Source organism: Ziziphus jujuba, chromosome 1 (assembly GCF_031755915.1).
Source record: "Ziziphus jujuba cultivar Dongzao chromosome 1, ASM3175591v1".
NCBI classification, from domain to species: domain Eukaryota; kingdom Viridiplantae; phylum Streptophyta; class Magnoliopsida; order Rosales; family Rhamnaceae; genus Ziziphus; species Ziziphus jujuba.
Window position 1 is genome coordinate 10,522,154 of NC_083379.1, and position 22,695 is coordinate 10,544,848.

The window sequence follows — 22,695 nt, forward strand, 5'->3', positions numbered from 1 at the left end:
AATAATTGAGAGGGCATGTAATCTTATCAAACTCACAAAAATTAATAATTTAATAATTGATTGATTGACGGAAGAAAAGAAAATAAAAAATTCATTCTAGATTCCTTTGGGCTTTTTCTGGAGTTCAAAAAAGTTGGGGAAAAATGTAAGGAAAAACGAAACCGCAAAAAAAAAATACCAGGAAAAAAATGTAAATTTTTCTTTTTTTTTCTTTTTTTTTTTTTTTAAAGAAATTTGCAAAAGAAAAAAAAAGGAAAAAATTTTCAACATTGAGATACAGAGGAGAGAGAGACGCCATGTTACATTGAGAGAGAGAGAGAGAGAGAGAGAGAGAGAGGAGAGAGGTGTTACGTTACAATGAGAAAGAGAAGAGAGAGCCAGGTAATGCTAGACCGGCAAGAGTGACGAAATAAGGAAGCGAGGAAAATAAAAATCTTGATTTGATACGAACTCTTCCATTAAACTTTCTCATCTATTTTTTTTTTTTTTTTTCCAAACAGATATTTTACAACCAAAGAGGAACTCCAAAAACCTTTTTTTCTTTTTTTTATCTTTTCCTCAACCAAATAGGGATTCTAGGTTTCGGAAAGAGCCTTGGGGTTTTAATGAAAAGAAAATAGTTTTTAGAAATTTTTTTATCCAAATATGAAAAATAAAATTTCCTTATTTCCACATTTAAAAATTTAACAGTTTGCTTTACAGAATATTTTAAAACTATTTTCAAAGCCTTTTTTTTTTTTTTTGGGGATAGAATTATTTTTGAAAGTTAATAATAACAAATTTCATATGATATCCCAAAAGTACAAATGTTAAGGACAAATGTTATATATGTCATGTTACATTTAAGATTTTTTTTTTTTTTACTTTTTTTTTTTCAGATAATAATTCTAAATACACATAACTTTGGTCAAAAATTTTAAAAAAATGTTGACCAATCAAAAATTGAATATATTTATCTATATATATAGCTTCTTATAGCTCCTAGAAACCTCACCCTTTCTATGGGCCGGTGAATATTCTTATACTTCTTTTTTATCTCAGTATTGAGAATGCTTAATAGGAAGGAAGGAAGTAATAATTAACTTTAGGTTAAAAAAAAAAAAAAAAAAAGGTGAAAAACTAATCAATGATCTAAAAACTACTGCTAATGCCACTAATAATCAGCAGTTATGCCACGCTGATAAGAAAATCATGATATTTCTGAGTCAAATAACAGACCTTTTCAAAAGACAACCACCAAACTTTCCATTTTCTTTGTCATTATATAAAGAATTTTAGACACAAATAATAAAATATTACAACTTCTAAAAGGTGTTTACCTTCTATAATAATAATAATAATAATTCCTGTGAAAAACATCTAGAACTTAAATTGTGTCAAGGGTATGTGGTCTGGGCCAGTCCTATATAAAAATGCGAAGCCAAGGGTAGTTACATTTAGGCTGGACTTTAGTCCTTAAAACTATTCAATCTAACACATGAAGAGTAATAAATAGGATGGGGAAAATACAAAAAAAGGTCATCCCTTAGCGAAAATGAAGAAAAATACCAACCTTTTTATTTTTAACAATTTCACTGAATTTTTTTTTTTAATCTAACAAATACCCAAAATATCCTCATCATATTACCTAAATAAACCCATAAAAAATGAGTTTGCTTTGTAACTTCTATTATTACCACACCCTATTAAGAAATTTAATAATATAGTCGACATAATCGTAGCTTTATGGATTTTTTTTTTACTTTAATGATAATCTACATTTGTATTTGAAAATAGTAAGAGGGAAATATGAAAAAGAATTAGAAAATTAAAAAATAAAAATAAAAAAAATCATATCAGTCCGAGGTTGGAAAGATATGTCCCACCTTCGTTGGGAGGGGGTCCTTTTCGTGGGGAGGATGGGTCAAGGAAGATGCCCCCATTAAGAAGGAGTTCCCTTTCATGGGCAAGGTTCCTCCCTAATGGGAATAAGATAGTTTTATTTGATTTTTTATTAAGTGTTTTACAGGCTTGATTCAAGTAATAGAATCGAGTTACCGAGCAGCTAGATAGATATTGTCCCCTATTAGTCATATAGGTTACAAAAAATTGAGGCTAGAAAAAAGGGTAGGTTGAATCTGAAAAGTTTACACATCGCCTCCCTTTCCATGGAAAGGCCCCCTCCCTACCCCCAATTACACATCCCATGCTATAGTAGGAGCTCTCATCTTCCCCCCAAGGGGGGTGGGACTTCTCGTCTTTAATGACTGATTTTTTTTATTTTTTTTATTTTTTATTTTTTTCATTCTTTTTTATACTTTCTTACAACTATTAATGAAGACTAAATAGGTTTGATTCTTTATCGAGTCATAAAAATCCATTTTCCTAAGATCTCTTCGGGATTGAACATCAATTGCGACAATTCAATAAATGGCTCATTAGAATAGATGAACAATAGCCCCCTAGAAATGTATAAGAAGTTTTCTCCTTGTACTACTCAAGAAAATTGAAAATTATATCGTAACATCTATAGATAATTATAAGATTATATTATTCTGAATGGGATGAAAGAATTTCTACTATATTGTTATTGTTCTCTTTTCTTCTTTTAATTGAAGAAATAATTGGAACATAAAACAGCAAGTACAAAAATGAAAAATAACCCCCAGTTGAGATTGGTACAATTCAATTCAACATTTTGCTCATTCACGTTTGATTTTCATCAAAGAAAAAGAAATCCAATAATATTGTTCACTTAATATCTACATTGAATTAATAGATTCATAAATTTTAAAACTTACCAATTTTTAACTAAAACAATTCTTTTGATAAATATCCAAATATATATATATATATATATATATATATATATATATATATATATATATATATATATATATATATATTATAGAAAACACCATAGATATCATTATTCAAAAATCATAATAAAGCTAAAAGTGTCGATTATTTGATTATAATAAATTTCTTGTTAAGGTTTAGAAATAATGAAGGCTGAAAGGCAAATCCATTTTTTGTGAATTTATTTAGGTAATATGATGAGGATATTTGGATAATTCGTTGGGTAGGAAAAGTGAAAGGTGGGCAAAATAATTGAAAATAAGAGAAATTGACGTTTTTCTTTATTTCGCTTAGGGATGGGTATTTTTGTGTTTTTTCCATATAAGATTCCAGCAAAAGGAAAAAAAAAATGGTAATATGTAAGAATGAATATGCAAAGAAGGTGGAGAACCTAAGGTTAATAGAGAAACTTATTTCTTAAGCCTACTATCTTCTCTCTTCTTCCTTTTTTTCCCTTTTCAACTCTCTCTATTTTACTTTTTTTTTTTTTCCTTTTTTTGGGATGGAAATGTCCTTTTAACTACCTCCAAATCAACTACCATGATAATTTTTTGTTTTTCTTCAAGCATCATATAACTGTATACCTAATATTTCAATTTTTTTTTTTAATTACTACTTTCTGGCTGTGTACTATTTAAAGTATGAAATCATGAGATAAAAATCTATAAAACATTTTCATTTTCTTTTGCTTGTTTGAAAGAATTATGAAGAACAGCCATTCTCTACTGTGCTCATGTTGGAATGGGCTTCTATAGAGCCAGACTAGCAGCTAGTGAAACCATTTATAATGGAGGCAAGTGCAAAGTCCATGAGTCCATGTTTTAGGTTTGTAATTCTAATTACTTTTTAAAAGGAAAAATCCGTTGAAGAGGTGAAGAAAAAAGTAAATTAATAAATATTATGAGATTTTATATTTGATATAATTAACTTGTTACATCATGCAAGTATCAAGTGTTATTCCAATATATATATATATATATATATATATTCACATAAAAGTTTCACAAGTTATGAAATGGTACTTTCTTTAAAAGACTTTAGAAAATAATTTATAAAAAAAAAAAAAATTTAGAAACTAAGAATAGAAATGGAGTGTAAAACTTGGATAATCCGGAATAATTTTGAATAGCCTAAAATCAATTTTAACTATATAAAATCACAAATGCCTGAGGGAAGGTTCACTACAATTGGAGAAATGGGCTGGACTTAAAGGAGAAAGACAAGGTGTTTCATTTCTATTCGTACTTCAAAATGAATTCTATACACTCTACCCATAAAATAATTTTTTTCTTTCAAAAATTTTATGTAGAAGAACCACAGAAGGTGTATAGAGTCCAAATAGTTTTACAAATAGCAACTTCCCTATTAATGTCCTACTCAACTTCAGTCCAGCAACTCGGAAAATTATTCATGAAGTCAAACCACCCAACCTAATTTCTTCAACATGTTTTTAAATTTGAGCTGCAAACACCATATTTTGTTCGTCTTCAATTCCCACCATCTTAATATTGAGAAAGCCACATATATATGGTTGCAATAAATTTGGACATCCTATACGGTTACAGAATTAATTTGCTTCCACTCAGAAATTTATATGTATATATATATATATATATATATGTAACGTTTTTTCATTTATTAGGTTTGAATGATTTGTCTTTAATGGGCTTTAATGTGTGTTGATGGGGCCTTTCAAGTTTCAAACGTTTGTTTTGGTGGAAAAGTGGGCTTTTGACAAAATGGTTTTGGAATGAAAAAACACACATCATTTTGAGTCCTACTGCATACAGAGAGGAATTTTCGAGTTTTTGCATTGTTGTGTGTATGGTAAAGTAAAAATACTGAAAGTTCGAAATGAAAGGTTTTGATGATGCCGTATCTAAACTTTTGCATCCGTTGTATTTTGGAAGACGATCGTCACAAATCCATCTACACCGATGAGGTGAAAATCATCTTAAGAATATTGTGGTATCACACAAACTTCGAAAAGATCTATCAACCAGCAGATAAATAGGTTCTAAAATTTTATTTCTTATATATATTATCTAACAATATATAGATATATATATATATAAATGCCTGGTAAACAATATATAAATAAACACTTTCTTATACATGCTAAAGAAAAATTAATTAAACCATATATATTGGCTTAATTAGCCCAGATAAAAAAGGGTTTGGTTCAGAAATTGATTTTTTTTTTTTTTAAATAAATTTTTATATGGTGGGCAGGAGTGGAGGAGGTAAGCACAAATAGCAAATCTGGCAAGTTGGTAGTGAAAGGCAAAGCAGCAGATACATATAGGCAAAAAAAATTATGATTTTGATTTGGATGTGATTTATGTGCATATGATTTTGCATGTTGCAACATGCGCATCTTTGTTGTTACAAAATTAATTGACAACATTCACACACACACACACACGCACAAACACACAAAAAGTAAAAATAAAAAATAAATAAAAAAATAATTGACAACGCACAATTTTAGCTTCAGCAATAATCGTTGCCTGTTGCGAAAGGTGTACAACTTTTGACAACATCAAGATGGACAACATTTACATGCAACATTTCGGCAATGCACATCACCTGTTGTCAAGAGCAAATTTTCTTGTAGTGTATACTATTGACAACATGCAAAACACGAAAAAAATAATTATATATATATATATATATATATATGTATGTATGTATTCAATGTTCTTGGAATACACACTTTCCCTTTAATACAAAAGTGCAGTGCATGGGGATGGTTCCACTAGGGGTGAGGTCGATGCGGTTTGATTCGATTTTATAAATTTTTTTAAACTAAACCGACCAACTCGGCTTGGATTGGATACGAAACCGAATCGAACCGACCACCACATTCAATCCGAACTGAATTAAACCAATGGTCATTGGTTGGTTTGGGTTGGGTTAACGACTTAGGTCGGTTTGGACCTCGGACTAAATTTTTTTAGTTATGCTATTTTGAGATAGAAATTGTATACATTGGATTCAAAATTGTATAAAGTTTTTTTAGGCCTTTTTAATTATTAATCTTCAATCATATTCATACATTATATTTTGAATTAAGCATTTTTTTTAAGCTATTATCTAAACCAAATAATATCTAAATTAAATAATTTTAACATACATTCAACTAGTAAAAATATCAAATAAACTAATTATTAACTACAATGCAACATGAAACCTTACAACTACAATACAAGTAAAATACTACAATATAAAACCATACAACTACAATATAAATCTCCAACTACAACCTATTTATACAAATATATCATACACCAACAAATAAATTCTATAACAAATCTACAACCATTATTAATTATAAAATAGAATACAGCCCATATTTAAAATATTAAATTTCAAAATGAACTTATAATTAAATAAACTAATAATCCATAAAAATAAAAATTATTTTAAAAAGTCTTCTTCCATACTCTTCAATCTCATTCTCATAATAAATAAAATAATAATTTTATTTTATAATTATATACTATATTTATATATAAAAGTAAAATAAAATATTAGTTTAATTGATGATCAAATTGATAAGACTTGGATTGGATAAAATTTCATCCAATCCGCAACTCGAACCAACCGTTTTAATTTTTTTATATATTTAACAAAACTAAATCAATTAATAAGTTAAAATCAATCCAAACCAAATCAAATACGACAATTTGATCCGTTTGATCAATCCGGTTCGATTTTTGCCCATCCCTACGTTCCACCTTTGCATTAAAAAGGGCGTACGTACTCCGCCGACAGTACTGGAAATATTCTTGCAAAACACGTTGATTTATATGGAAAAACTTGTAATACTCCCAAAGTACTGAACACTCACTACTGCTACTATTCTCTTACTGCCATGTGTATTAAATTTAATTTCCACGTCAGAAGGTGTTTCATTTTCCTCCGGTCTCTTCAAAACGCAATTCGTTTACTGTTTATTTTTCTGAAACCAAACCCACACTGAAGAGGGGAAAAATCAGAAAGGTTCCACTAAAATTCAAGTGAAAAGGGCAGCTTGGGATTCTGGGTGTTTGATTTGATTTGATGATGTTGGTAATGTAAAGTAATTGTGGTTTTGTTGTTTTTCTGTCTCTTCATTTCCTTATGTCCTGATAATTGGGTATTTTGGAGATTTAACTTTTTAAAGTTTGTTCGCTATTGCCTTCACCATTTTTATAATACGTAAAATCTAATGCCATTTATAATTTTGTTTGGAGTGGCAGAGAATGCCAACATCATCAAATCAAATTAAACATCTAGAATTGAGGAAACTGTATAAATATAATAATCACTTTTTGATAGCCTTCTGCTGGAGAATTGAAGATATATGATTAGGATTAAAGACTTCTATTGGAAAACCCATTTTGGAGAAGGCAAAGATATGGAAAAGGAGCAACGATTTGTTACGGGAAACCATGAACCCTTCTGACTTTAAATCTTTTTTTGTCATCCTCGGTGGTGGTTTTGTTTCAGAAACAGATACAGTAGAACGGTACTTTGGAAAGAGAAGAGGTAAGCGAAGCAGCTTTTGACTTGGAAATTTGATACACGTGGCATTCAAAGAGTGACAGTAATATTGAATGGTCAGTACTCGGGGACTACTAGAATTTTTCCGATTTATATTTTTGTTAAAGCGAGGTCTTTTTCTAAATCAGACAAAGCTGAAACAGTCTATCCTCCACATGACGCATGGATGACGTTTTGTCTTTTTTGTTTTTTGATATTGAAGATGAGGTTCTTTGATTTTTAAAAAGCTATTTTATGGTTGGTGTGTAATAATTCACCCACTTGATTTTTTTTTTATTGCATTTTTATTTGTATCAAATTTGGCCATCATCTCATGTTTGTTAAATTAATGTTATTAAACTTCTTAATTTTAATATCATCTCAGTTGAGTGGTTGGCCTTCTTAATTTATTATAAGATTTTGTCATTATGTTATTGGAATTGTTATAACGAAATTGCATCCGCTGGTTCCTTGAAATTCCCAGAGAAAAATAAACATATGAAAAAAAGTTACATGCACATATATTACCAAAATATTCGAGAGCTGTTAAAAATAAGTTTAGATAATAATAATCATATTGTGTTTAAACTTAACTTCCATATATGGATTTCAGGCCGTGAGAAGATATATATTTCCTCCTTTAATTTGATATCTTCGGAAAAAAAAAAAAAAAAGGATATATTAATGTCAGATCATCGACTTGAAATTTTTACATTAACAAGGAAGAATAAAGAAAAAAAGTGAGAGTGTGCATGTACCTTAGGAGTGGTTCGAATTCCTAATGGCTACATCATTCAGTTTACACTATTTAAACAAATTCACATGCATGCATTCTACTTAAATTGGGTGATCATTGGCGATGAGTTATTTATTATTCACTGAAAAGCACAACTGGAAAGAAAGTCACACTATGTACACAAGGTAGACAAGCCTAATGGAAGCAAGGCAACGATGGTAGGCCTAACTTTTTTTATTTTATATATATATATATATATATATATATATATTCAATCTACTCATGAAGTCCTTTGCATATTTATTTTATGGATTTGTTTCTCTATTTTATATATTTTTCCATGTATTATATTACATGAAGTTGAGGAAAAATCTTGAAGTATTTCATAACCATGATTCTATATTTGAAGTATTACCTGTAATCAGGATTATATATACAGTGGTTCTCTAATTTAGAAATTGTATGAAAATTTATCCTATAACTTGCAATAAGCAATATATTTAATTGGATGAACTCCCGGATGAAGAAAAATTATATATATGTATATATATGTGTGTGTGTGTGTGTGTGAGTATATGTCAAAAAAAAAAGAAAAAAAAATGACACATTGATCAATCAGAGAGATCCTCGATGAGTTTGGATTATTCCTTTCACTTCACAAGTGATGGAATTTCCCAAAACTTGTTTCTATTTGGGTTGTTTCTCCACGTAATTGACCAATGACCATCTTATATACACACCATATCAATTAATATGGCAGATGGAAAAAATTGCACTGCTACGAATTATTGATGTAAGTGGATATATATTTGTGCTTACCTTGAAATAGACTGGTTAGCCTATTCTTTAAAAAATGAGCAATAGACTAATCTTGCCATTTGAAAACAATCATACAAATTATAATGATTTTCCCTTTTTTTTAGGTAAAAAAAAGATGGAAAAACATGATAATTAACCTATGTAATTACTATTTAGAAAATGAAGGAAATATCCGCATCATCGAAATGGCACATAATTAAACATATTATCAAAAGACATTTCATAACAATAACAAAAACCAAATTCATCACAAAGTGAAACCAAGTTCATCATAAACGGACTAAAAAATTCATTACATTTTTTTTTTCTTTTTGAATTCCACAAAAAAAAAGGAAAAAAAATGTAATGAACTGTTTTCTCCCTCTGTGATGAACATATATATACTAATTAAACAAAATACAATAAAAAGCAGGTACACGTACACACACAGCACAAACACAGATGGGCAACGATTTGATCATGGAACCTTTTAACAACTCGTGTGCCCCCTCAATCAACAAACAACCATATTCCTTTTTATTGTAATATTTTCCATTATTTTCCCAGCGGCTTTGATCTACATGGTAGCGCATCCTCCTTTTGGATTTTCTTCACACCAAGAAGGAGGATTACATTGGTTCGGACCGCGCCTTCCACAACAACTTCCTTCGCACTTGCCACCACAGCGACTTCTACCGCAGCTTCCATCGCATTGGTCACCACAGCGCCTTCCACAATTACCACCGCATTGGCCACCACAGCGCCTTCCACAATTACCACCGCATTGGCCACAGCGATTTCCACATTGGCCACCACAATTACCACCGCATTGGCCACAGCGATTTCTACATTGGCCACCACAATTACCACCGCATTGGCCACAGCGATTTCCACATTGGCCACCACAATTACCACCGCATTGGCCACAGCGATTTCTACATTGGCCACCACAATTACCACCGCATTGGCCACAGCGATTTCCACATTGGCCACCACAGCGATTTCCACATTGGCCACCACAGCCCGGAAAGCAAGGATACCCACAAGAAACTCCGATCGCAATTGACTGCTTCAGAGACGGTGCAGGAGTCGGTGGTGGTTTTGGTTTATCAGGAACTTTGATCTCGATGCTTTTAATGCAGCCACAGTCTTTGCACAGAATCTTTTGCTTGATCTTTTCAGGATTGGAACTTACCACTTTGATTGTCACTTTCCCATTCTTCTCATCGTACTCCTGGTCTTGTATTTCTCTTGTTCATAAAAACCCAATATACAATTCCACTTAATATCTCACTTAATTACCAAAATAAAATTTGTGATCAAACAAATTAACAAACAAAAAAGATCGAACTAAGATATTCACAGGACTATAAACTCACCAGGGATTTTGCAGAGTATTTTTTTTATCTTCTTCAAGCATTTGCTGCACTTAAGATCCGCAGTCAGCACCATCGTGACCTGTTGCCGACCATAACTCAAAAAAAGAAAAAAAAAAGTATATATATATATATATATATATTATTAGACATAATTTGATATACCTAATAAATCCATATATTAACGGTTTAAATTTTTAAAATCAGTAATAATTTAATACAGTATTAAAACTTAAAATCCTAAGCATCAATTTAAATCATACAATTTCATACAAATAAAAAAAAAAATGTTAGATATAACTACTTTAAAAATGAGTGATAATTTAACAATTATTAGTTTTAATACTAAGAAAAAAAATGAAAAACTTTATGATTGCAGACAAAATGAGCTAGATGAACAGAATTTGGTTGTGACATATGGAACAAGGAGACGAGAGAATGAATAAGAAGGAAGAGCCAAAAATAGTAATTCAAATGTATTAAACCATTTGACCAAAAAAATAAAATGTATTAGACCGCAATCCCGTCCCTCCAAAGGGTTATATACTCAAGGAAAACCCATAGACAAGACCTATTACCTTGAACTTGGGTTACACATGCAGGGAAACCCGTAAACAAGATCCAGCACGTGAAAAAGAATTTAATTTTTAAGAACTAGCAATAACATGCGTTTAATCCATGATTTGCAACGGTAAAAATATTCTATAGTCATAAATGTTAGGATAAAACTAATTATATTATTATAAGGAGGTTATAAGTTAACAAAGGTGTAGTTACAAAAAATTATTATTTTAATTTAATTATCCTTAATGCAAGTTGTATAGAGGTAAACTATGCACTGCATAATAATTAATTAATGGCGCATATCAAGTCCGAGATATAGATATTAATGAAAGAGATAGACATAGTTTTAAAAGAATTTTAGATAAATACATTTTTTATCTTGAACTTTAATATCACTTTACATATATTTTCTACAACATACAATTTACAAATAGTTATTAATATGTAGATAACTTATTGTAATGTAATATTTATTTTTATTTATAATTCGTCAAAAATTTTATAAAGTACATAGAGGTTATTGTTGTAAAATATCAATATAAAGAGATTTTATTGTATTTTGATAAAATATTAAATTACAACCAATATAATTACTTTCAAAAGCTTAAACTTGTTAGAGGTGAATTAAAATTAGGTTATACTATCTAACAAAATCAACAGCAACCGCAGAAAAATAAATGAAAACGAAATAAAATAAGGAAAGTACCTTTTCGCTCCCCATTGTTTTTCTTTCAACCTCTAAGAATGATCAGAAGGTGAGCTAAAATGATTGAAGAAGAGCATTGTGTTTAATAGGAGGGAGGGAAGGGGATTATAAGCAGATGAAGTAGAGAGCAGAGCACAAAAAGATTAAAAAAAAAAAGAAAAAAGAAAAAGACAATGAAAGTGACGCACCAAATTAAAAGTTTTATAAAACTAATTAAAAGCCAGACTATCACCATGATAATTAGTTTACTGTTTTATACATAAATAGCCAATAAGATATGAACATGTAGTGTTGAAATAGATGGGCCATCATTAAAATGATCCTTATTTGAGAACCATGGGGTTAGTTTGATTGCCCATTCTCCTATCCAATTTGATAAAATATTAGATGTAATTATGTAACTGTTATATTATCTAGGTCACTTTATATTACTTGTAAATTTAAAAATAGAAAAAAAAAAAGAAGTTATATTTAATTATTATATGGCTAATATAATGTGATAAAATATATAATAACATGTAAGATGTATATATTTTAATTATTCATCGTATTACATTTTTAAAATTTATATAGTATAAAATGATAGAAAATTATGTAATATTTTTTTCTTTGTTGAAACTGTTGAGCAGTCCTAACCAATGAAAAGTACATTTTGTCCAGGAATATGTGCGTTACATTTGACGTACATCCATCCAATCTTACTCTGACTTGGTCGAAGTCATACCTTCTTCCTTTATTATTATTGTTATTTTGTAATATATTTCTTTTATTAAATCGTTAACTCTTGGTCAATAGGATTCCTACAAAATAAAATAAAATAAAAATTGTATAGTTAGTCGGAAATTTTTTCATTTAAATCTTTTTAATTTCATCTCAATTATGCTTAGGTTCTATATTTTTAGAAAACTACTTTTTAAATTTTATCTATCTATTTTTAACTAATATTTTTAATGATTAAAGGCTATAATTATATTTTATTAATACTATTCAATTATAAAATGTTTATTTTTAACTTTTTTTGTTTTTAATTGTTAAAATTAATTAAAAAAATAACAAATGGATCTTTTAATAATTAAAAAAAATTAACAATGATTTTTTAAAAAATAAAATTTAAATATAATTATGATATAAATTCCAAATTTATTAAACTAAGAAATTATTTAAATGAAAATCTCACATTTAGTGGAATATTGTACGTACATAATGATAAAATAAAATAAGAGTTGCCCTTAATAAATTCCACCCATTCCATTTATTATTTATCTTAGACTCAAAATCCATCCAATCTTATTTTGACTCATTGGAATCTTGTCCGTAGAAGATAAAATAAAACAAGAATTGTGTGGTCGATAAATTGCAACCACGTAGACTAAATATATATATATTTTTTTTTGAATTATCTAGATAAATCAACCCAAATCCTACTCAACTCATAACTCGCACATGTGCGTGTGGGGCATAAATGTGAATGCCTAACCATTAGAGCAGCTACCAGAGTTGATCACGTCCACTTCACTTATATATATTTTAATGATGTGTCAATATTTTATTTATTATTCTATAGTAATTTCTATAAAATATAATAATTAATAATTAAATATGATTATTTAGTATATAATCCCCATACACTAATTTTAAAATTGGTTATAAAATTTGATTTAATCAATAATACTAATGTACCATGTGAAAGCAAGAAGTGTCTCTACGGTACTGCGAAGGTAAGTATGTCCACGTACACGGGGGCTAGATTCGAAATCTATCCAATCTTACTCTGACCTAGTCCCTAGTGGAAGTTATACCTTCCACATTTATTATTTTTATTTCTTTTATTAGATTTGTAGCTCTTGGTTTTATTTCATGATAGGATTCCTTCAAGACAAAATAAAATAAGACTTGTTTCAGCAAAAAAAAATAAGACTTGTATAGTCAATATATTCCACCTACTCGACTATTATTTATCTTATATGTATATATACATATATATATATATATATATGAATTTCACCATGCTATCAATTTCATGTGGTTGGAGTTTTGGAGCAACATATATATATAAAATGAAAATTAATTTCATGTGGTTGGAGTTTTGGAGCAACAAGAATAAAAAGAAAATTAAAAAAAAAAGAAAGAAATTGAAAAGAGCAACAAGAATAAAAAGAAAATTAAAAAAAAAAGAAATTGAAAAATAAGAAGAAAAGAAAAACTTGAAACTTAAAACTCATGCAATAATAATAATTAAAAAAAAAAGAATATACAAAGATTAAAAACAGAACAAAGAACAAAGATTTAAAAAAAATCCAATTAAAAAAGAAAGAACTTAAAAAGAAAAAGAAAAGAAGATAATGTAAAAAAATAATAATAATAATAATAATAAGATAAGAAAACAGAAGAGAAAAAAGAAGAAAAAATGAAGAAACAGAGATTTAAAAATAATAATAATAATAAAGAAATAAAGAAAAACCGGGAGAAAATGGAAAAAAACCAAACATTTAGAAAAACAAAAGAAATAAAAAATCATCAAAAGCATAACATTATCCCATCATTTTACATGGAATAACTTTATATTATATAAAAGGGATTATTTTGTAAATTTAAATTTTTTAAAATCTTATCAACTGCTAGCCCACCCTTAAAATTGGGATAATTTAATCACAATTCCAATGTTTATCTTCTTACTAAACAGCACCTAAATGTATTTTCGAAATAATATTTCTCAAAAATGTGTGACAAATCAAGAAATAATTTCTTTAAAGGACTTTATAAAATAAAAGTAGAAGTGGACTGTATATCTCTGTTTATGAGTAATTTGGAAATGTCTAAAATCACTTTCAAAAATATAAAATCACATCCTATGGTCTATATAGTGTTGGGCAAAAAATTATTTCAGTTTTTTTTTTTTTTTTTTTTAATTGTAATTGGTGATGTGAAGAAGCAATCAATTAGCTGATTCCTAAAACATAACTCCTTGAAAGAAAGAATACCTGCAAATCAGTTTCCAATGTGGACTCTAATTAGAGAAAGGTATAGGCCGAAATGCTTGGGGAAAGGTTCACTATAATTGGACAATTGGGCTGGACTTAACTCAAAGGCGATAGACAAGTGGGTTCAATCATTATCAAGGTTGTTGCATTCGACTTGCTTTACAAAATGAATCTATATACCCTGCCCCTACAAAATAATTTTGTCATTACAAAAATTTTACACAGAATGATACAAGAACTACAGTAGGCATGTAGAGTCCAAATGGTTTTGCAAATGGCAACTTCAACTTCAGTGTCCAGCAACTTGGAAAACTATATGAGTTCAAATCACCCAACCATTTTCTTCACCAAGTTTTTTAAATTTGAGCTGCAGTACCATATATTGTGTCTCCTCAATTTCTACCATCTTAATATTAAGAAAGCTATGTTCAGTTAACATTAATTCTAAAAATTTAAGTTGATCTGAACCTACATGTTTAGGATTTTAAACTTTTATATTATTTTAAATTAACAGTGATCATAAAAACTTAAGTTGTTAAAATGTGGAGTTAATAACGTATATTAAGTTATATCTAATAAGTCTCATATGATTGCAATAATTTGTACATCCCATAGGATTATAAAATTGATTTGCCTCCCACTCAGAAATTTTAAGTTAAAAAAAAAAAAATGTAAATGCCCGATAAATGAGAGTTGATATATAATGTCCGGGAAGAATTGATTTGAATTAGTAGGTCAATCTCCACGTGCAGCAGCTATATTCCAAGCTCATAAAGAAGAAAACGAAAAACAAAATAAGAACCCCTCACGCAGATCACTGCCAACTCTAAACCACAAAGTATATATGTGCTTTGGAATGGAGCTGAACTGGACCACTATTCGAATCTACGCATATTGTCTTTGTGGAATTGTCACGGCTTTTGCTTTCATGATTCTAATTTCAGATTTCAGAATCAGCTTTTCGTCCATGGATGCTTCACCTCCTTCCTCTTGTCCTTTTTATTATGTATCTCTCTCTTTCCCTTTCCTTCTAGTGTTTTCCCTTTACACATATATTGCCCATGCCCCATTCTCAATTTTATCTCTTTAATTTCCTCTTCTTTTGAAAAATCTCAAATATCCATTTCATACCATATACCTAGTTTCCGTGTCGAGCTAGTAATGTCTCTATTTATATGATTAAAATCCCCCTTCACACAATTTCTACAAAAGATAATAATAATAATACTAATAATAATAATAATAATAACAATCCCTTCACACAAAATTACACAGAAGAAAACATAAATTTATAATCAAATAACTACTATTCACATCTTCTCCCTCTCTTACGGTCTCTGTTTATCTCATTTATGAAAGGCCTCGACTACATTATACCAAACGAGCAATGATAATTTCCAAGAATGAGAAGGTTGGTACTCTACCAGTACTCCATGAATCTAAATCTATGCCTCTAAAGCACAAAGAGTCAAATGTATATAAATGGAAGCCCCCATGTTTATATTACAACTTAAGGTAATATACTTACATATTCTGCACCCGCTGCAAGCTTTGAAAATCTGAAAGAGTTCCATTCAATCTGTTGACGGTAAGATCTGTACACAAGGGTAAAAAAATAATAAATAAATAAAAAAGAAGGAAAGAGCCTACAATAGTATTGAGAAAGAAGCATGCATGAAGTAATGAAGAATGATTAGTAGTTGAAGGTTTACTGAATTTATGACTTGTATTGCTTTAAAATATATATATTTTTTGCATTATTTCTTTTTAACAGAGGTGAGAGGAGAGAAAAATCAAGTATATCTAGTGCACAAACAATATATTTACTGTTGACAGTGCCAAGTAATGCGTCTACCTGCCACAAGTCCTTGACCAAAGGACTTGACCTTAGCTTTGCAAAATCCATTAAAAAATGGGGCATATATAACCAATTATGTGTAAGTAAACACTTGGAGTCAAATGGCAGAATTCTAGAATATACAAATTTCAAGATAAAAGAGCAGTATCTCACTACCTGGTTAACTTCAAGCCATTAAGTAATGAAACAGACTTGCAATTAGCAAGCATCAATTCTCCTTGCTAAACACTCACTGTACTTAACTTTCAGATTTTCAAGTATTCCATGGTACCCAAACCTCACCCCGCCCAATCAAACTGAAAAAGAGAATGAAATAAATACCCAACAAACTAATATCCTTGAGCTTCAGTTGCACTCATCTACGACCACCACTTCAATTTCTGATTTTCCAGATATGGTTTTTTTAGAAAGTGTATTTTACAAGGCGCACATACCCTTCGCCTTTTCTTTATTTTTACTGATGCTTCTTCCACCACCGTTCCCACACATTTGCCTCTATAGAATGCCAGAAAACACACACACTAAAAATAAAAAAAAAATTAAAAAAAAAAACCATTGCAGAAAAAAACAAACTCTCAAAAACCCAAAATCAGAACAAGAATAAAAAAAAAATGGGAAAGTCAGAGAAAAAGGAATCCATACCAGAAAAGGAGATTTGGGAGTAGAGATAGACGACGTAGGTAGGTGAAGATGGAGTAGGGCTCACTGAGTTCTTAATTGATCGACGAGGCGCATGATGACCAGATCTGATGGTTAGGGGCAGTGACGCAGGCGGGATGCGCTCATGAACGACAAGATCTGAGGCTCGATGTTGGCACGGTTGCTAGCTAATGTGACCATGGGCGCTGGGCATATTCAGATCGCTGGAAAGTAAGGGATGACCGGAATGTGTGATTTTGAACCGAAGTGGGAGAAGTCGGTGGTTGTTTTTGGACACAGAATGGGGGTGGAGTTAAAAGACTGTAGTTATGTGTGGGTTTATGTGAAATGGGGATTTGGACTTAGAAAAAAATTTAGGATTTTCATATGTTGGCGTGCATTAAACGACGTCGTTTAGGCCTTAAACAAATAGTTGCAATTCTTTATTGTCACTATTAGTGATTGATCAGTCAATATGAACCTTTTAAGTGACAGCTTGTAAATCTTTGTCACAATTGAATTCAAACATTAGGAATAAAAATGTGTCGCCAAGAAATTTTGAAGACATTAGTGACGAAAACTATGTGTTCACATAAATATTGTACTGAATTTATGATATTGTGACAGAGAAATTTGTCACTGATAGAGTTTGATCTGTGACAATGAATAAATTGTTACAGTCATTGTCACAGTTGCTAGGCCTTCAGTAACAATTGTTTTAGTGACATTCCGAAAATTGTAAGCGTTGCTCGTTTTCTGTGTAGTGTAATCTAGAAAGTGTATAAAAATTCATCCCGTAACTTATAATAAGCAATATATGTAATTGGATGAATTCGCTATCCTTGCCGAGCCAAATATGAATCTTTCAATTCATTTGGCTCTCACGCCCAATTCTTTATATATGGGGAAGCTTCCTAGTTTTTTTTTTTTTTAATATAATGAGCATATTCTCTCTTCTATATTCATATTCGTGAAAGTACCGAAACTGATCACTAATGTATATATATATATATATATATATAAAAGAAAATGACACATATTGATCAGAGAACTCCTTGATGAGTTTGGATTATTCTTTTCACTTCACACGTGATGGAATTTCCCGAACGTTGTTTTTCTATTTGGGTTGTTTCTACACGTAATTGACCCGTGACCATCTTATATAGACACCACATCGATTAATATGGCAGATGGAAAAAACTACACTGCTACAAATTATTGATGTAAGTGGATAGTTGAAACACGACAAGATTATATATATATCTATATATATTTATATAGGTAATATATTTGTGCTTACCTTGAAATAGACTGAAAAAGTAAGCAATAGACTAATCTTGCCATTTGAAAACAATTATATAGATTATAATGTTTTTCCCTTTTTTTTAAGTAAAAAAAATGAAAAAACATGATAATTAACTTATATAATTACTGTTTAGAAAATGAAAGAAATATCCGCATCATCGAAATGGCACATAATTAAACATATTATAAAAGGACATTTCATAACAATAACAATAATCAAGTTCATCACAAACGGACTAAACAGTTGATTACATTTTTTTTTTTTTCTCTCTCTTTTCGAACTGTGTTCTCCCTGTGTGTGATGAACATATTTATTATTAAACAAAATAGAATAAAAAGCAGGTGCACGCACACGCACAACACAGATACAAATGGGCAACGATTTGATCATGGAACCTTTTAACAACTCGTATACCACCCTCAATCAACAAACGACCATATTCCTTTTTATTGTAATCTTTTCCATTATTTTCCCAGCTGCTTTGATCTACATGGTAGTGCATCCTCCTTTTGGATTTTCTTCACACCAAAAAGGAGCATTACATTGGTTCGCACAGCATTGCTTTCTACAATCTCCATCGCATTGGCCGCCACAGCGCCTTCCACAACAACTTCCTTCGCATTGGCCGCCACTGCGCCTTCCACAACAACTTCCTTCGCATTGGCCACCACATTGGCCACGCCTTCCACAATTACCACAGCATTGGCCACCACAGCCCCGACAGCAAGGATAATACCCACCGAAAGGTTGCTGACAACAAACTCCGATCGCAATTGACTGCGCTGGAGGCTGTGGAGGAGGCGGTGGAGGAGGCTGTGGAGGAGGCGGTGGAGGAGGCTTTGGAGGAGGCGTTTGTGGTTTTGTCACAGGAAGAACTTTGATCTCGATTTTTGTAATGCATCCACCGCCTTTGCACAGAATCTTTTCCTTGATCTTTTCAGGATTGCAACTTACCACTTTGATTGTTACTTTCCCATTCTTCTCGTCGTACTCCTGGTCTTGTATTTCTATTTTTAATAAAACTCAATATACAATTCCACTTAATATCTCACTTAATTACCAAAATAAAATTTGTGAGCAAACAAATCAATAAAAAATAATGATCGAATTAAGACATTCACAGGAATATTAACTCACCGGGGAATTTGCAGAGTATTTTTTTGACCTTCTTGAAGCATTTACTGCACTTAAGATCCACAGACAGCACCATGGTGACCTGTTGCAAGACCATAACTCCAAAAAAAAAAAGAAAAAGAAAATTACATTATTAGACATAATCTGATATACAAGAAAAAAAAAAAAAATCCAACAGTTTAAATTTTTTAAATCAGTAATAATTTAACATAATATCAAAGTTGAAAATTTTAAATACTGATTCAAATCATACTATTCCGACAAATAAGGACTGTTAAACATAGTTGTTTTTGGAATGAGGGATAATTTTACAATTATTAGTTTTCTAATACCAACATAAAAATAAAAAACTTTCTGATTGCAGACAAAATGTGAGTTAGATGAACAGAATCTGGTTCTGACATATGGAATAAGGGGACAAGAGAATGAATAAGAGGAACGAGCAAAAAATCGTAATTCAAATGTATTAAACCATTTGACCCAATAAAAAAAATAAAAAAATAAAAAATGTACCTCCAAAGGTTTATATACTCAAGGAAAACCCATAAACAAGACCTATTACCTTGAATTGGGTTACACATGCAGGGAAACCAGTAAACAAGATCCAGCATGTGAAAAATAATTTAATTTTTGAAAACTAGCAATAACATGCATTGAATCCATGATTTGCAACAGTAAAACTATTCTACAGTCATAAATGTTAGGATCAAACTAATTATATTATTACAAGGAGATTACAATTTAATTAAGATCTAGTTACAAAAATTATTATCTTGACTTAATCATCTTTAATGCAAGTGGTATAGAGATTAACCATGCACTACATAATAATTAATTAATAGCGCATGTCAAGTCTAAAATATAGATATTAATAAAAGAGATAGACATATATAGTTTCAAAAGAATTTTAGATAAATATATTTTTTATCTTCAACTTTTAATGTAACATAACACATATTTTGTACAATATACAATTTATAAATAGTTATTAATATGCAGAAGCAAGACATAAAAAAATTATAACGTACTGTGATATGAAGTTTATTTTTATTTATAATTCATCAAAATTTTTATGAGTACATGAAGGTTATTATTGTGAAATATCAATATAAAAAGGATTTTATTATATTTTGATAAAATATTAAATTATAACCGATGTCATTGCTTTGAAAAGCTTAAACTTGTTATAGGTGAATTAAAATTAGGCTATATACTCTTACAAAATGAAGAGCAACCACAGAAAATAAATGAAAATAAAATAAAATAAGAAAAGTACCTTTTCGCTCCCCATTGTTTTTCTTTCAATCTCTAAGAATGATCAAGCTGAGCTAAAATGATTGAAGAAGAGCATTGTGTTTAATAGGAGGGGGGAAAGGGGATTGTAGGCAGATCAAGTAGAGAGCACAGCACAAGTAGATAAAAAAAATGAATAAAAGAACAAAAAAAAGAATCAAAGCCACATACAAAATTAAAAATTGTATAAAACTAATTAAAAAGCAATTCTACGTATATCAAATTTTTTTATTAAAATTTTAATAACTAATTATTTAATAATATTAAATTAATATTATTTTTATATACATAAAAAAAATAAACTATTTAAAAGATATAATATCATAAATACAACCAAAATTTTAGTAAAAACATTCTGATTCTATATTTATCCATCATTAAAAGCCAGATTGTCAACATGATAGTTAGTTTATTGTTTTATACATAACTAGCCAATAGGATATGAACATGTAGTGTTGAAATTCAAGGGCCATCATTAAAATGTTCCTTATTTGATAACCCGTCTAAGAAAATAAAACTATTAGGTGTAACTATGTAAATGTTTTGTTGTTTATATCATTTTTAATTATTATTTGTAAATTTAATAATAAAAAAGTTATATTTAATTATTATATAGACAATACAATATGATATGTCATTTATCATAAACATATAGTAATGTTTATATAAAATGCATATATTTTAATTTATTCATCGTATTTTAAATTTATGTCGTTTGTAATAATTGAAAATCATGTAATATTAAACTGTTAAGTCCTAGACGATTAAAAGTGCCACTTGGTCTAGGAATATGTGCCTTACATTTGACATACATCCATCCAATCTTCTTTTGGCTTAGTAGATGCCATACCTTCTTCCTTTATTATTATTATTATTATTATTATTATTATTATTATTTTGTCATATATTTCTTTTATTAAATCGTTAACTCTCGGTCAATAGGATTCCTTCAAAATAAAATAAAATAAAAATAGTATAGCTAATAAGGAAAAAAAATTATTTAGATCTTTTTTGTTTTATCTCAATTATATGTAGATCCTATATTTTTATATGAGTATTTTTAAACTTTATTTGTCCTTTTTTAATAATTAAAGGTTATAATTGTATTTTAACAATTTGATTCAATTATAAAATGCTCATTTTAAACATTTTTGTTGCTTTTAATTATAAAAATTAATTAGAAAAAAACTAACAAATAGATCTTTTAATAAACAAAGAAAACTAAAAAAAACAAAAAAAACAAAAAAGGTTAACAAAAAAAAGTTAACAATGATTTCTCAAAAAAGTAAAGTTTAAATATAATTATGATTAAACTAAGTGATCTGAATGAAATTTGTGCTTAATAAATTCCGCCCACTCAATTTGAATAAAATTCGTTCTTAATAAATTTAACATCCAGTGGAATCTTGTTCGCATATAATAATAAAATAAAATAAGGGCTGGCCTTAATAAATTCCACCCACTCCATTTGCTATTAATAGATTCAAAATCCAACCAATCTTAGTTTTACCTACTGGAATATTGTCAGTACAAGATAAAATAAAATAAGAATTGTATAGTCAATAAACTGCAACCACTTGGACTTTTTGTTTCTAATTCTCTTAGATCAATCTACCCAAATCCCACCCAACTCATAACTCCAATAGATAAATGGAAGACACCATTATGAATGCCACCAGAGCGGCTACCCCATTTCATCACGTTCACTTGGCTTATTACTTATGATATATATATATATATATATATATATCATAAGTTCTTTTGTGGTTATATCAGTATTGATCAATATGGTACGGTCTAAAATCATAGAAAAACATTCAATCATTGGATTTCAAAGCATAAACGGCTCAAATTACTTCATTCCTTTAACTTTTTTAGTATTCAATATTTCTGCTGTTCATTTTCAATTCGCGTGCATTATCGTTTTACACAGATCTCA

At 29.5% G+C, this 22,695-nt stretch overlaps 2 protein-coding genes and 1 long non-coding RNA gene across 3 annotated transcripts; all 3 read right to left on the reverse strand.

Moving 5' to 3' along the window:
* Nucleotides 1-9,069: 9,069 nt before the first annotated feature.
* On the reverse strand, nucleotides 9,070-11,658 carry LOC112492109 (uncharacterized). Its single transcript, XM_025075162.3, has 3 exons — nucleotides 11,546-11,658; nucleotides 10,279-10,357; nucleotides 9,070-10,147 (listed from the first exon to the last, which is right to left on the reverse strand). Exons 1-3 carry the CDS (start codon nucleotides 11,558-11,560, stop codon nucleotides 9,477-9,479), a joined length of 765 nt encoding a protein of 254 aa, XP_024930930.3. The 5' UTR covers nucleotides 11,561-11,658; the 3' UTR covers nucleotides 9,070-9,476.
* Nucleotides 11,659-15,739: 4,081 nt separating this feature from the next.
* Nucleotides 15,740-17,395, reverse strand: LOC107415941 (uncharacterized). The gene is made up of 3 exons (XR_001581263.4): nucleotides 17,027-17,395; nucleotides 16,541-16,905; nucleotides 15,740-16,121 (listed from the first exon to the last, which is right to left on the reverse strand). It is a non-coding gene; the product is annotated as an uncharacterized LOC107415941 (long non-coding RNA).
* A 1,420-nt stretch (nucleotides 17,396-18,815) lies between these two features.
* Nucleotides 18,816-20,850, reverse strand: LOC107415848 (protein PYRICULARIA ORYZAE RESISTANCE 21-like). Its single transcript, XM_016024254.4, has 3 exons — nucleotides 20,740-20,850; nucleotides 19,467-19,545; nucleotides 18,816-19,336 (listed from the first exon to the last, which is right to left on the reverse strand). The coding sequence occupies exons 1-3, from the start codon at nucleotides 20,752-20,754 to the stop codon at nucleotides 18,816-18,818; spliced, it is 615 nt and encodes a 204-aa protein (XP_015879740.3). The 5' UTR covers nucleotides 20,755-20,850.
* Nucleotides 20,851-22,695: the final 1,845 nt, after the last annotated feature.